Below are 12,816 nucleotides of genomic sequence, written 5' to 3'. Positions count from 1 at the left end.
GAACAGATAAAAACCGTGCGATTAACTACGGACATCATGCGATTAAATATTTTAATCGACTGACAGCCCTAATTTATAGTGCTCTGAAAAGGATGAATGAGACGTGACTCTTCACCTTGAAGATGTCCAAGGAGCACTGGGTGAGGATGGTGCTGAAGGTGGAAGACAGGCCGAGCTCTACCAGACTCTCCAAATGAGTCATCTTCTCTGTTTCTGTTTCCTCACGGGTTTGTTCCAGAGTGCTGCTGTCTATCAGGGCAAAGCATCTGTGCGAATGACAGAAACAAATAAGTTAAAATGTTTGGATACTATTTCACTCGATATCTTAATAGAGAAAATACTTTTGGTTATGATGCCACATCTAAAAATCTACTCTGGTATAAGACTGTTTTTTTCTCGAGTCAGAAGCAGTCTTTCTTTTAAGTTAATATGTTTTTAAGAGCAGTACTTTTGCTGTATCAAATTCTTCTTTATTAAAAGTGGAGAATATTTAAATAATATTCAGATGACTGGAAATCTTGTTTGAGCCATTACATGAACAGTACTTTTATTGTGGATAGACCTAATAAATCTCTCCTATCTCAGCTGTGTTACTGACAGCCACTGCTGCTGATGCTGTTCCTCATCAAATCTCTACGTACCTGTCCATGAATAGAAGCACAAAGTCTTCAAACTCTGCTGAGGCTGAGCACATCTCCCTTTCCACCTGAAAGGCGATGACAAGAAAAAGATATGACAAGGTAAACCCAAGGACCATTCAACAACTTATCTTTTATTTAGGAGATGATATATAATTATGATTCACCTCTGTCAAGTCAGTTCTTTCATGTAGGGCGGACGAACAGTCCACCAAAGGCACAAGAGTCACAAAGGTAGCAATAAATTGGAATGTGATCTGTGGGGAGAGGAATGTTTGTATCAGACGGAATAACTTGTTCACAACCCTCCAAAAACATAGTGGGAGCGCTGTGAGAAGATAAAAGTGAATCACAATGGAGCTCACCATGCACTTGCTGAAATCATTTGGGTCAACGCCCGGCAAAGCCCTCATGAGCAGGGGCAGCATGTGAGTGGGCCCCTCAGGATAGCGCTGCCCACCTGACACTAGGCTCCGTGCCACTCCAATCATGCAGCTCAGAGTGGCCGTCAGCTGGTGGGGCTCTGTGAGAGTCTCCAGAGCCGGGTATGTTCTGTGGGAGAGACGGAGAACAGTTAGCCCTTTGTGTTCCTCTCCAAAAGCGGCCTCGTCTTTTATCTAGAGCGGAAAACCGCGCTCTAAATTCTGAAGAAGCAGAACTTGGGTCAAAGATGGATCATTGAAAGTCTGTCGTTTTCATAAAAGACTTACCTCTCAAGCACGGGGGGGATAACCAGCTCAGGCCTCATCAGAGCGAGGTTCTGCAGGGCCTGGGCTGCATCCATGCTGCCCGTCTTGCTGAACATGGCCAGCAGCACCGGCTGCATCATGCTCTCCACAAAGGCTGTGATATCCTCCTCTGTGAGCTTGTGGCTGTCTGGGACTGGTGTCAGCCATGTGGGCTTCCTGTAGCGCTCTCTGTGCAGCCGCCGCACCATGCTGGCTGGGAGACGCTGGAGCAGCCTCATGAGTTTCATCTGGACATGAGGACAGAGGGAGGGATAGATAAATACATGAGAAAGCAGTGAGGCCAACACACAGGTGGAAAGTGGACATCCTTGTAGTGGACACATGGAGAATTGGATGGTGTATTGAGCATACTGGACACACAGAAACAAAATGAGACACTGTGGATATATTATCTATGTGTCCTGTATGCATAAGATAAGATAGTACTCTATTGAATGGACAATTATAGAATAATTTTAGTACAGTCAAATCACTTTGAAAATTCATTCTGCAAAATATAATATCACTTTGTTACACAGAGACAAAATAGTTAGAATAAACACTTATCTGTTTTAGCTTTGCCCTGGCCAATACAAAATAATCTCTTCATCTCCAATTTTTGTATGCAACGATTGGTTTGTCTTATTGAGAGCTAGTGTACTTGTGGTAGGATTGTTGCTGTTCTGAGTTTGTATTTATTGCATTTATTGAAAGTCACTTTTGATGAAACCGTTAGCTAGATGAAGTTATAACTTTCACTTTTCCTTTAGTGAATAGCTAAGCTAATTCTCTGAACGATACAACCTCGACTTTCAAAGTACTTTTTCCTCTTAGCTGTGGTTTCATTTCATGTTGACAGTTGCGCAATCAACTAAGTGAATGACCCTCTCGCGTGTTTCCAAGCAACAGCCAAATATATGGACAAACACAGGCCCCTGCCAAAAATAAAGGTTTGTGTACGAAGACACGGTGGTGCTTCGAATCTTGTATCGGTGGATGGTCATAACAGAAAGGCATTTGGCCCTGCTCCCGGTGACCTTTAATAGCATTGTAGGCCTCTCACTTGCAAGTTATTTCAGAAGTTGATACAGAGAATCAGGAAACTTGATTGTGTTGCCACTGAGCGCTTTGGTATGCTGTGTTAACTTCACTTTGGACAAGCCAAGTGAGTGATTTATCTAAACTCCCTGGTAACAGTCATGCATATGTAGGTTGTTTATCATTATTCTCTTATATTTTTTTCTTTTCGATGTACGCTACTGCTATATTTTTTGTATTTATCACAGAAAAGTACACGATCTGCTGACCCCATAGAGTCACTAACAAGTTATTAATGCAGATTTGTCCATTTTTTTTACCTGATGCCCAACAACACAGCTGTGAAACAGTCAACATCCCTTGTAGTTTATAATTCCACAGTCGTCCAAAAGAAGTATGAAGTGACTCACCAACCAGCGGCCATGGTTTGACGGGTGGAAGAAGGATGTAATACTGTTGAAAAGGCCACTGAGCTGTTCCTGAGCCTGCTTGCTGGGTCCTCCCTGAAATGAACACAGTAAGGGTCAATCTAGCAATACACTTTACATTAACAGTGACTTTCTTAACAAACACATCATGTATGAACAGCAAACTAACCAGGAGCGATGAGACCCAAAGCACCACATGGCCGATTTCGTAGGCATTGGTGACATATCGTGCTACCATCATCTGACTGGTGCCCACAGGGAGATTCAAACTCCTCAAGATTCTTGTGAAAATCTGAAATGTGAAAAGCAAAAGCAATAAGGGTCTAATAATTATTTTCCTTGGAACAAAAAGTCCTTAACATATATTTGGAATTAACAGGTCATGAGATAAATAACTCATACTAGTGATGTCAAAATTCATGAATCAAAACAATCCCTCAGTCGAAACAGGCATGATGCAAGTCACTTCCCTTCAGTAAGCAACAGCAACAAGGACACTTGATAGGTTGCTTATATGAAATACACACCATGTGCCCAAATCATAAAGGTCAGACAACACATTCAATTTCTAAAACAAGCAAGTACTACATTGAGTAATGGGTGATTGCATAAAAAGAAAAAGGAACAAACCTTCGGGATGTAAGGGTCCCAATCAATGTAGCCGATGTTGTCATTGGACAAGCGAGCAAAGAGATTGACCAGATGCTGCAGAGATGAAGGAAAACATGTTCAACTGGGAAGATAGAAATACTGACTATTGCACATTAAAATGTCTTTCAGACAAATCATCTACTCACCATTTCCCAGCTTGGAAGATTTTGCACAGACAACCATAAAGCTATGAACTCATCGAACCACAACCTGTCGGACAAACAAATGGTTACAAGAGTAGAAGAAAACCCTACAAAGTATGAACATGTGACATTTAACAGATAGGTCAGTGAAAGTAAAGGATGGGGGAAGATTGGCTGGTCATTTTCATATAAAAGCCTCTAACAATGCAGTTTGTCATTAACACTCTTCTCTGGCTAGGTAAACAGGTACACCCGTCTACAATAAGTTTGGGTAGCACATTATTTGATGGGTTAATATGTTGGATATGAATCCCATGACATGTCATTTGGCATAACAGGTTAGAAGTTCAGGTTTTTACTTATAAGTAACACAAACCCATGTTGTCAAAAGGATCATAACAGCCACTCCGTTGAAACTAAAGCATGAAGCAAGTCATTTCCAATCGGTGACCAAGAAAAGATCATCAAGGAAACGTGATAGTTTGTTTCTCTGACAAGCAGCATTGGCAATGAAATACACACCATAGCCAGGAGGTACTGTACGTACACTTGTGTACAACAAGTTAGGGCAGTGCTTTTCTGATGGGTTCATCATTCGGAAAAGGTTTCAATCTAAAGACCTATATAATTTGGTATTGGATGTTTAGGATTATCAGGAATATAATACGGATAGTATTCTTTTGGTAAAGTTACAATGATCTTTAAATTTAAGATAATTTAGAAAAAAATGTTGTAGGGCTGTCCCGAATACCATTTTTCGGGCTCCGGATATTCGGTAGTAATCAGCAGCGAATTTTCGAATATTCCTGTCAACAGCTGAAATACTGAAATACACGCGTTGAAGCGGTTCGCTTCAACGCGTGTATTTCAGTTTATTCAGGGCATTCATTTTGTTATTCTACACAGTATTGTTGTTTTATGTATGTAACCCAATTTGTGTTCTTTGAAATTGAAAAGGATATTGCATTGTGTGTGTTACTTTCGTTGCAGTTGTATATGTCTTAAGTGTAATTTGGCTTGGCTTCCTATTTTGTATGGACATGCTTTTATTTTGAAGGAGAGTTATCGCTGTTGACAGGAAGTTGTTGTTGCTATGGGATTAACGGAGAAAAAGTAATATCTACATATAAAGATGGAGAAATTAAATGATAACGTTTATAGTTAAGTGTTAGCACCCCCCGAAGAGGCACAAACTATTACGTTGATATTGGAGCTTTCAAAACATTCAATTTGGCAGCCGCAGTGCAAAGCGCCTGCCAAAAAAAAGGAAAAAGGAAAAAAAACGAATATCCGAATAACGAAATTGAAACCCGAATGGTACTCCAACGAACGAATATTCGGGTACAGCCCTAGAATGTTGTCAGTGCCCGCTAAAATGTGTCTATTGGCTGCCCAGGCATAAACGTTTGACAAAATATAGGAAATAAATATTCAAAAAACAAAATAATGATGAATGAAAATTGACTAAATCATAGTTACATCTACAGAAAACTTCAGAGAAAATTGTAAGAAAGTTATGGATACGGAACATATAGTAGAAGCTAGTACTTTCCTGTCATCCAGATACACCTACACTTTTGAAGGCATACCAGATGCTACTAACAATTGTTATTAATTCATTTCCATGCTTACAGAGCCCACTTATGGGGCCAGCATTCCTAAGGCCAACTGCTGCTCATCCCAAAGGAGTTCTATTGGGTTGAGATCTGAGAAGCAGACTACTGACACTGTCATAATCCTGGAAAAATCTTATGACCCATTTCCACAGATTGGAACAGCTGATGGTCAATTGACAAGGTGCAGCCGTTCCTTTGTTTGGTTGCCAATGAAAGGATCCAGCTAAATTGTTAAAAGCTGATAAGTGCTAACTTTCAAAGCTAAGCTACTCGCTATACGATCTTTTTAGACGGAGAAATCTTGGATCTCCACATGTCGGAAACAATGAGAGGTTTCTTACTTGAACCCCTTGCAGTGCAGCTCTGGAGGCAGAGTCGTGGGTAGAAAGAGTTCAAAGTAGCTGATGGCTTTTAGCATTGTGACATCAAAGGGACAGAGGAGTGGTCTCCATTCATCCAGCATCTCCTGAGAAGCAGACTCCGGAAAGTATCTGTATAAACAGAGAGAGAATAGCAATTAGACAACAATCCCAACAAGCAGAGCATTTTAAGGAGTGCTACAAAAACATCACACACATCAGATTAATCTATGATGATGACTGGATTTTACTATTAAAAGAGAACCCTAAACTACATTTGTATAAAGTAACAAGAATAAGGACTTAGGTGATAGTTTCAATCCAATAAAAAACAATTGTCTTCACGTTATAAACAAGCAGTGACTGGATTTTCAATGTTCACAATCAGTCCAAAAGCGTGACATAACAAATCACACACCCAACATATTCTTAGCAGGTTCAATCTTGTGGGCTCAAAGTCCCACATGGGGATTTCCATGGTTTATTATGTGCTTGAGCACGTCAGGTCACATAGACTCCGTGCGGTTTCACATCCATGGGAGGCCTTGTAAAAAAATGGTCACTTCCAACCATTGCTACAACCCCCCGTCTCACCAATGATCAACAGCGTCACAGCAGCTGACCACAACTCCTCACAGTGACAGGAAACTCTCACACAAGACAGAATTAGAGATGATAGGATTATCTGCCTAAGTACAAACTGAGGGATGAGTCCGAGGAGTCTCCTAAGATACCTGCAGGGGCGCTACTAGAGGGAAAACAATCAGGTAGCTGCTGGTGGCAGGAAAGCTTTGGAATTATGAACTCATTGAACTCTTCCTTATCCGCAGCAGCATCCACATATCATTAAATGAGGGTACTTCTCGGCTAGAACAAGATAACTATTTTTTATACATCCCTCTTTCTATTATTTAATGTCTTTTTAACTTACTAAATTCAATATTGATTTAGACTAATATACCGCCAATGTTTTCCTGCACATACCCCAAAGGAGCCAAAATGCAAATAGAAGAGACAGTAAGACCAGTACTTACGGTCTGCAGCTTTTCACAAGTGTTTTCAGCACGTTTTCCACAGAGCTGTAAAAAACAGAATGACAGAGGAATGTTATGGCATGTCAAATCCACCCCCCCAGAAACAGTGATGTTAAACAATCTCCACACCAATGCAACTTGACTTTGATTGCATGCACACAGAAACTTCTTCACACGCCTGAGTGGTGTACAGTGAACGAGGAAACCCTAGGATCTGGTGTGAAGTGAGAAAATCGTAATAAAAAGTCATTATTATCAGACTGTAATCAATTCACGGATAATAAAGTGCCAATTGTTGTTTCCTGTTGATCTTCCTGGATGGCCTCATGCCAATATATGGATTCATAATTCAATTAATGTTCATTCATAACACAAATATTTCAATTCGATCACAACTCGAACAATTTCTCAGAGGTGGTTCTGGATTAATGACTAATTATAAAATGTCTTGCACATCACAAACGCCTGACATGATTATCTTCACAACGTCACATAAAGCTCCTGACCGATATAACCACAGCTTTTGAGCTCCCAGCCCACAATCCCACCGATCTGCTTGCATGCAAGCTCAAGCCATGCCTTGTTGGAAATGCCCGGCCAATTCCACTCCAACAACTGGTCACTTATTTTCAAAATATTTACAGTCTTCTTGTAGATGTCATCCTCTACATTTAACATTCTAACAAAACTTGAATTATAGGTGACACTCAAGCAGCTGACACTATTTAAGTGCATGACTATAGCTCAAATGTTTAGCAGTGTAAGCCTGAAACACACCAGCCACAGACCAAGTACCAACTCATGCACTGCAAATCCATTAGCAAGAACTAGTCAAACCGAGTGTCCCATTACAAGATGCTCAGACACTCAGAGGCCGAAGGGAGCACAGACTACACTATGTGACCTTTGTATCCGAGTTTAAGTGAACTCTCTCGTTCCCCCCAAAGCATTCCAGGAGAGGAGGAACGTGCTGAAAATGCTGCGTCGTACTGAAGGTATGGCTAAGTAGGGAAAACAGCAAAACTAAACAAAAAACATATAAAGTAATACTAATCCCACTGTTAAGCAGCATATAGAGCAATTCATGTTGCATATAATAAAAAGGTTTACTTCCTAATTTTTTTTTTATATTGTTACTTTATTGCTGCCACATAACCCACTATAGATAGAAATAAACTACACTGTTGTCTCATTTTGGATATGGGGGATAGGAGAAGAGTAAAAAAATGTGTTAGCTGCAGTGCGACAGTCTCCAATTTGAGTGAAATGTTAACATTGCTTAAGTCTTGACTTTTCCTCTATCACAATGTGGGGTGTCCAGTTTTGGTTTTCACATGCAATGTATACAAAAATAATAAAAACAAAAACAAGTGCCTCCAAAGATGAATTCAAAGTAAAAACACAAAGAGAAGTATTTTCCTTACCACCTCTGAACCAATTTTATCATTAAGTGTTTAGAGGATGAACGAGGCCTTGGAGAACTGAATGTGAAAGGAGACAAAGGCATAAAGAACACATTCAGCACACAACAAAGTGCCAATAACTGAAAAATATGAACATACTTTGCATCACAATTTATTATGCCATTTCAGAGAATCAGTTTTGTGTGTGTTAGTAGAGTTTTGAAAGAGTTGAGCTGGAAATGAGCCAAAGTAGCCTGCTTTCATCAGCTGTCAAGTAAGAGTGACGCTTTAAAGAAAAGGGTCAATGTTCCCATAGCACCATAAAAGAGCACCTCGCACTGCTTGCTACATCATAAGGCGCTTTCACACTGCGGTACTTTTCCCACAAAGGTTCATGTGAACTTAGTTCATGTGAACTCTTTTATCGCGTTCACACCAAAAAGAGCCGGTACTAAAATTAGTTCATGTGAACCTTTTTACCCCCTCGAAAGTCCCTGCTAGAGAGCAGGGACTTTCGAGCGGCTCTTTTGTGAGAAAAGAGCTATATTTCTGATTGGCTGGAAGGATTGCAAACCACGCCCCGCAAAACTCCCAAAAAGTTTTGTGAAGCCGCCATTTTATTATCCTCGCATTAGCATTAGCATTAGCCCAGCGTAGAAACGCAGAGAGACTAACTTATGGCAACACAAAATAAAACATGGGAGCGGTGGAGATGAGGAGGTGTCGGCGTTCTGGCGATTTACTCGGAAGGCTTCAGTAGAAGCTGCTGGGACTCCCAGCAGCTTCTACTGAAGCCAGTCCCTAACTCCGGGGACTTCCGGCCGGGGACTCCGGGTGGCAGTATACGCCGTGAAGTGGTTTGCGGCCTGCCAGTAAACCCAAAGCAGAAGAAGAACAAGTGACGTCAGTGGCTTCATTTGCCTAATCCACCCCCAGGGACTTTTTACAGTGTGAACGCGATCTGTACTTAGTTCATGCGAACTAAATAGTTCACATTAACTAAGTTCACATGCACTTTTGTGGGAAAAGTACCGCAGTGTGAAAGCGCCTATAGGGACTTTATAAGGGTGTTGCATAGAATAAATCGACAACTACTTAGAACTGCTTTCTAAAACTGTGTAAGGGTCATAGTGGACAGTGTTATGTGGCGCACAAAATGTTCCTTTTGTTTTCCAAGAACTGGTCCAATCTTGCAAACACAATAAGATTTTAGTAGAACTACTGAAACCCATAAGCTAAGAAGAATGTTCAGATTTCCCTTGATATATAATAGTATCCATGTCTCTAAATGATTACAATATTCTGTGTGTACTTTAGAGTTGTGAGAGCACCTAATTAACAAAGTGACCAATGTCAAACATTGATTAGACTTCCATGTTATATATACACTTATTAATACAATATCAAAGTCTTTGATTATAGATTAAATATGTGGAATTAAAAAAAAGGCATTTAAAAAAAGGGATGGGCCTTTGTGTGATACTCTAAGAACATCAGGGAAATGGTCATTTAAGTATTGATTAGTGCAAGCCAATAGAGGTATTGCCTGGTAATGATCAGTTCCAAGAGAAAATAAATCTTACCTCCAAGAACATTTAATATTCAGTGACATCAGTCTCAGTTGTCAACATTAGCTTTTCCAACACCAGAAATTCTGTCACTTGATATCTTCTGTTTTCCATGATGGGAATGCATGCCAAAATGATTGTCACATTTTTCAACAATATATGGATTAAATAATTACTTCACTATCAACAGCCTAAACAAATTATTAGGAGGGGGGGGGCGCATTCTAGAAATCCTGCTCGTGATTGATGACTAAAGTGTCATTAAAACAAAGGTCTTGTTAATATCCAAATGTGGCAAATAAACGTATAGTTTCCTACACATCCACCTTCCGTGAACATTTGAAATACAGTGAACACACCAGCCTCACCAAAGGTCCATTGCATTTCCTCAATTATTTGATTTAGCATGAAGCAACAACATATCAACAGCAGCAGTGAATAACTGAGGGCCTACTTGGGGAACCAGTTGAGACCCAGATGCTCTGTCTTGGAGAAGAGAATCCTGTCGTACAGCTCATACAGCGGTCTCCAGTTCAACTCAAGGTCCTCCCGTGACAGTAGCTCTCTTTTCCTGCAAGATAAATCAGACATGCAGATAGATGAGAATAACACAAAGAGCCTAGGTTATCATACAACATCACTTTCACAAAATTGATATCAATGGTGAGGTTGCAGGGTTTTTAGCATTTAACTTAGCGCTCATAGTAAAGCTCTCACAGAAAGTGTACACGTTTTTGAGTAGAACAGTTGGGGCACAGTCTTACTTGAGGAGGTTGATAAGAAGCCGAGCAAGGCCCTGCATCATGCTGATCTCCAGTTTGGGGATCGTCACTAGCTCGTAGAGCAACTTGATGAACAGCACATGGTCTTCTTTGCTGAACTTCCGCCCATACAGTCTCATATACCTAAATAAAAGATACATATTTAGGGATAATTGCTCCAGTTTGAACATGCATACGTTTTCAGTGCCCCTGTGAGTAGCACGAACATTAATGTTCCCTTGTGTGTAAAAACATAAGTAGAATAAACAAGAGCAGGTATTTAAACACAACTGAAGCTGCATAAGCTATGTTGAGACCTTTAAAAATGACTAATACATATTTCCATCACTATTAAAATGCTAAAAAACTAGGGAACAGAATCTGGGTCAACTCAACAGTAAACTTTCCGTCTCTGAGCTGGCAGTGACTCACATTTGCACAGAGCATTGCACCAGCACTGGGGACTGAAAAGGATTAAAGACAGCACAGCAACCAAACACATTAAACAACAGTCTATTTATGTACTGTACTATGCACAATATTTTATCTTCATCTTTATTATTAAATAAATACCTATTAGATCAATTCAAAAAGGTTGTAACACTATGTTGGGATAAGTTGTGTTTCCTGAAGTAAGAATGAACAGTATGCCATGACTCATCTGTTTAGCATTTAGCATGTGAACAAATAACAGATGATGATGATCTCAACATTACACTGAATATCAAAACATGTGTTGTTTGAAGCAACTTCACAGGAAGTGAATGAATCCATAACATTAAAACGTGTTCTTTATATTTGAGATTTTACATTTCCCCTCTGTGGGACCCATAAAGGTATCTGATTCTAAGATATTTTTTAAGTTGTCTCCTGACCTTAAGAATTTAAAAAAATGTCAGTCATAACACAAGCACAACTTTAATAACAATAAGGTACATTATGCTATACTGTCTGTATCTGTTTAGTGTAAGTTCTTTGAAATGTACTTTACTGTATGTCTGTATTGTATATCTATGTGCAGGATCACAGGAAGATCAGACTAGACACACCCATGTGCTTCTAATGGGAATCCTTAAATAAACAACAAACAATAAACAACAATATAGTGCCTGGGTCAGGTAGTGTATTTCTCAAGGTTTCCCCCTAATTATGAAGCCCAGATCGTTTCTTTAAACAATGGGCAGTTTGTAGTTTCAAGGCACAACATAACACGTTATCGAACATCTAGAGTTAACCCATAAACAACACATTATGTTTACAGTTCGTGACTTTGACCAGAATATAGTTGCAACAGGAACAAACTGTTAGGCAAGCAACACTTCAATGTCAAATACACATGTACACAGAGATATGTTGCACAATATGTTATCCGGCTCAAGATCAGAAGTTTTTTAAAATGTGTTACAAATACAACATTTAAGTGAGGGTACCAAAGATGAACGTTAGCTACTGTACTGCTACTTACGTGGAGAGTTTCCTTGTCCAAAACAGCACACCGGGCCATATCTCTCTGAGCTGTACAGCTCGGCACAAGTTTCCTTTTATTTTACTCAAAATATCATTTGATTCATCATCTAGCTTTTCTGCATAGGGCAGAAGTTTGTTGTATACGATGTCCTTTTGAGGAACAAACCCCAATGTGTCAGACTGCGCCTTTTTCATATCACAAATTCCAACCGGCTAGCTTCACTATGCTAGCGAATTTTACTGTGTCTAAGTTCCTTCGGCTTCTCCGTGCACGTTTTTAATGCTACTTGGCTAATACGACGGCTAGCAATTTCCCTGCTAGCTACCTCTTAACGGTGAATCGTTAGGATTGTTATGGAGTGAATAAGTTGTGAGATTCACAAGTTGATGACACACTAGCTAGTCATCTAGCTAAAGTTAAGTTAGCTTCCTTATTAACAATAACATTAACAACGTCATATTTAAAAATATGAAGGCCAACGAAAGTCACGAGTTAGTCCAAATAATGCGTTGGCACTCGAATTCCTCTTTTTCGGTCAACGTAATCCTAAAACCTGACAACCAGCTAACGGTATAGCTAAAGTTAGCTCTCTACTACAAAAGCACAGTCATATCCCAAGGACTGTGAACGTCGACTGATTCATCCAACTACGGCAAAGCAGAGGGCAGACGACACCCGGCTACAAGCTACATAACCACCCGTCATATCCGCTAGCTACTGCTAAGAACTACACTTCCCAGCATTCCCCTCTCCATTCATGCTTTTTATAACTGCTTATCCTTTAGCCACTCAAACAGGATGACATGAAATCCACTTAAGACCTAGTGTCCTCTGGTGTATTTCCTACAGCCACTGCAGTAGCATTTATTTACTGTTCGTATGCCGTATTAAGACAGTTATAAGCTCATGTAGGACATTTTTATTATTATTATTATATTTATGAATTATGCAAGACAGTTTAGCAGTATTAGGTATATGATG

The 12,816-nt window shown here is 39.9% G+C and overlaps 1 protein-coding gene across 4 annotated transcripts in view; it reads right to left on the bottom strand.

Annotated features, from left to right (window-relative positions):
* Positions 1 to 12,536, bottom strand: part of psme4a (proteasome activator subunit 4a) — a 34,117-nt gene extending 21,581 nt beyond the window's left edge. The window contains exons 1-15 of one of the 4 annotated variants that reach the window (XM_034201900.1): positions 11,833 to 12,536; positions 10,371 to 10,511; positions 10,061 to 10,177; positions 8,060 to 8,116; positions 6,636 to 6,680; positions 5,584 to 5,733; positions 3,630 to 3,693; positions 3,463 to 3,537; positions 3,002 to 3,124; positions 2,815 to 2,907; positions 1,349 to 1,614; positions 1,004 to 1,190; positions 806 to 895; positions 642 to 706; positions 116 to 266 (exon numbers count right to left, since the gene is read on the bottom strand). In XM_034201900.1, coding sequence (XP_034057791.1) covers positions 116 to 266; positions 642 to 706; positions 806 to 895; positions 1,004 to 1,190; positions 1,349 to 1,614; positions 2,815 to 2,907; positions 3,002 to 3,124; positions 3,463 to 3,537; positions 3,630 to 3,693; positions 5,584 to 5,733; positions 6,636 to 6,680; positions 8,060 to 8,116; positions 10,061 to 10,177; positions 10,371 to 10,511; positions 11,833 to 12,029 — 1,821 coding nt within the window. In that variant the 5' untranslated portion in view covers positions 12,030 to 12,536. The remainder of the gene's footprint in view (positions 1 to 115; positions 267 to 641; positions 707 to 805; positions 896 to 1,003; positions 1,191 to 1,348; positions 1,615 to 2,814; positions 2,908 to 3,001; positions 3,125 to 3,462; positions 3,538 to 3,629; positions 3,694 to 5,583; positions 5,734 to 6,635; positions 6,681 to 8,059; positions 8,117 to 10,060; positions 10,178 to 10,370; positions 10,512 to 11,832) is intronic. The other 3 variants (XM_034201902.1, XM_034201901.1, XM_034201903.1) reach the window with 3 other exon arrangements.
* Between the last annotated feature and the right edge of the window lie 280 nt (positions 12,537 to 12,816).

This window comes from Gymnodraco acuticeps, unplaced genomic scaffold, assembly GCF_902827175.1.
Source record: "Gymnodraco acuticeps unplaced genomic scaffold, fGymAcu1.1, whole genome shotgun sequence".
Lineage (NCBI taxonomy): Eukaryota > Metazoa > Chordata > Actinopteri > Perciformes > Bathydraconidae > Gymnodraco > Gymnodraco acuticeps.
This window is presented reverse-complemented; position numbering and strand designations above follow the sequence as displayed.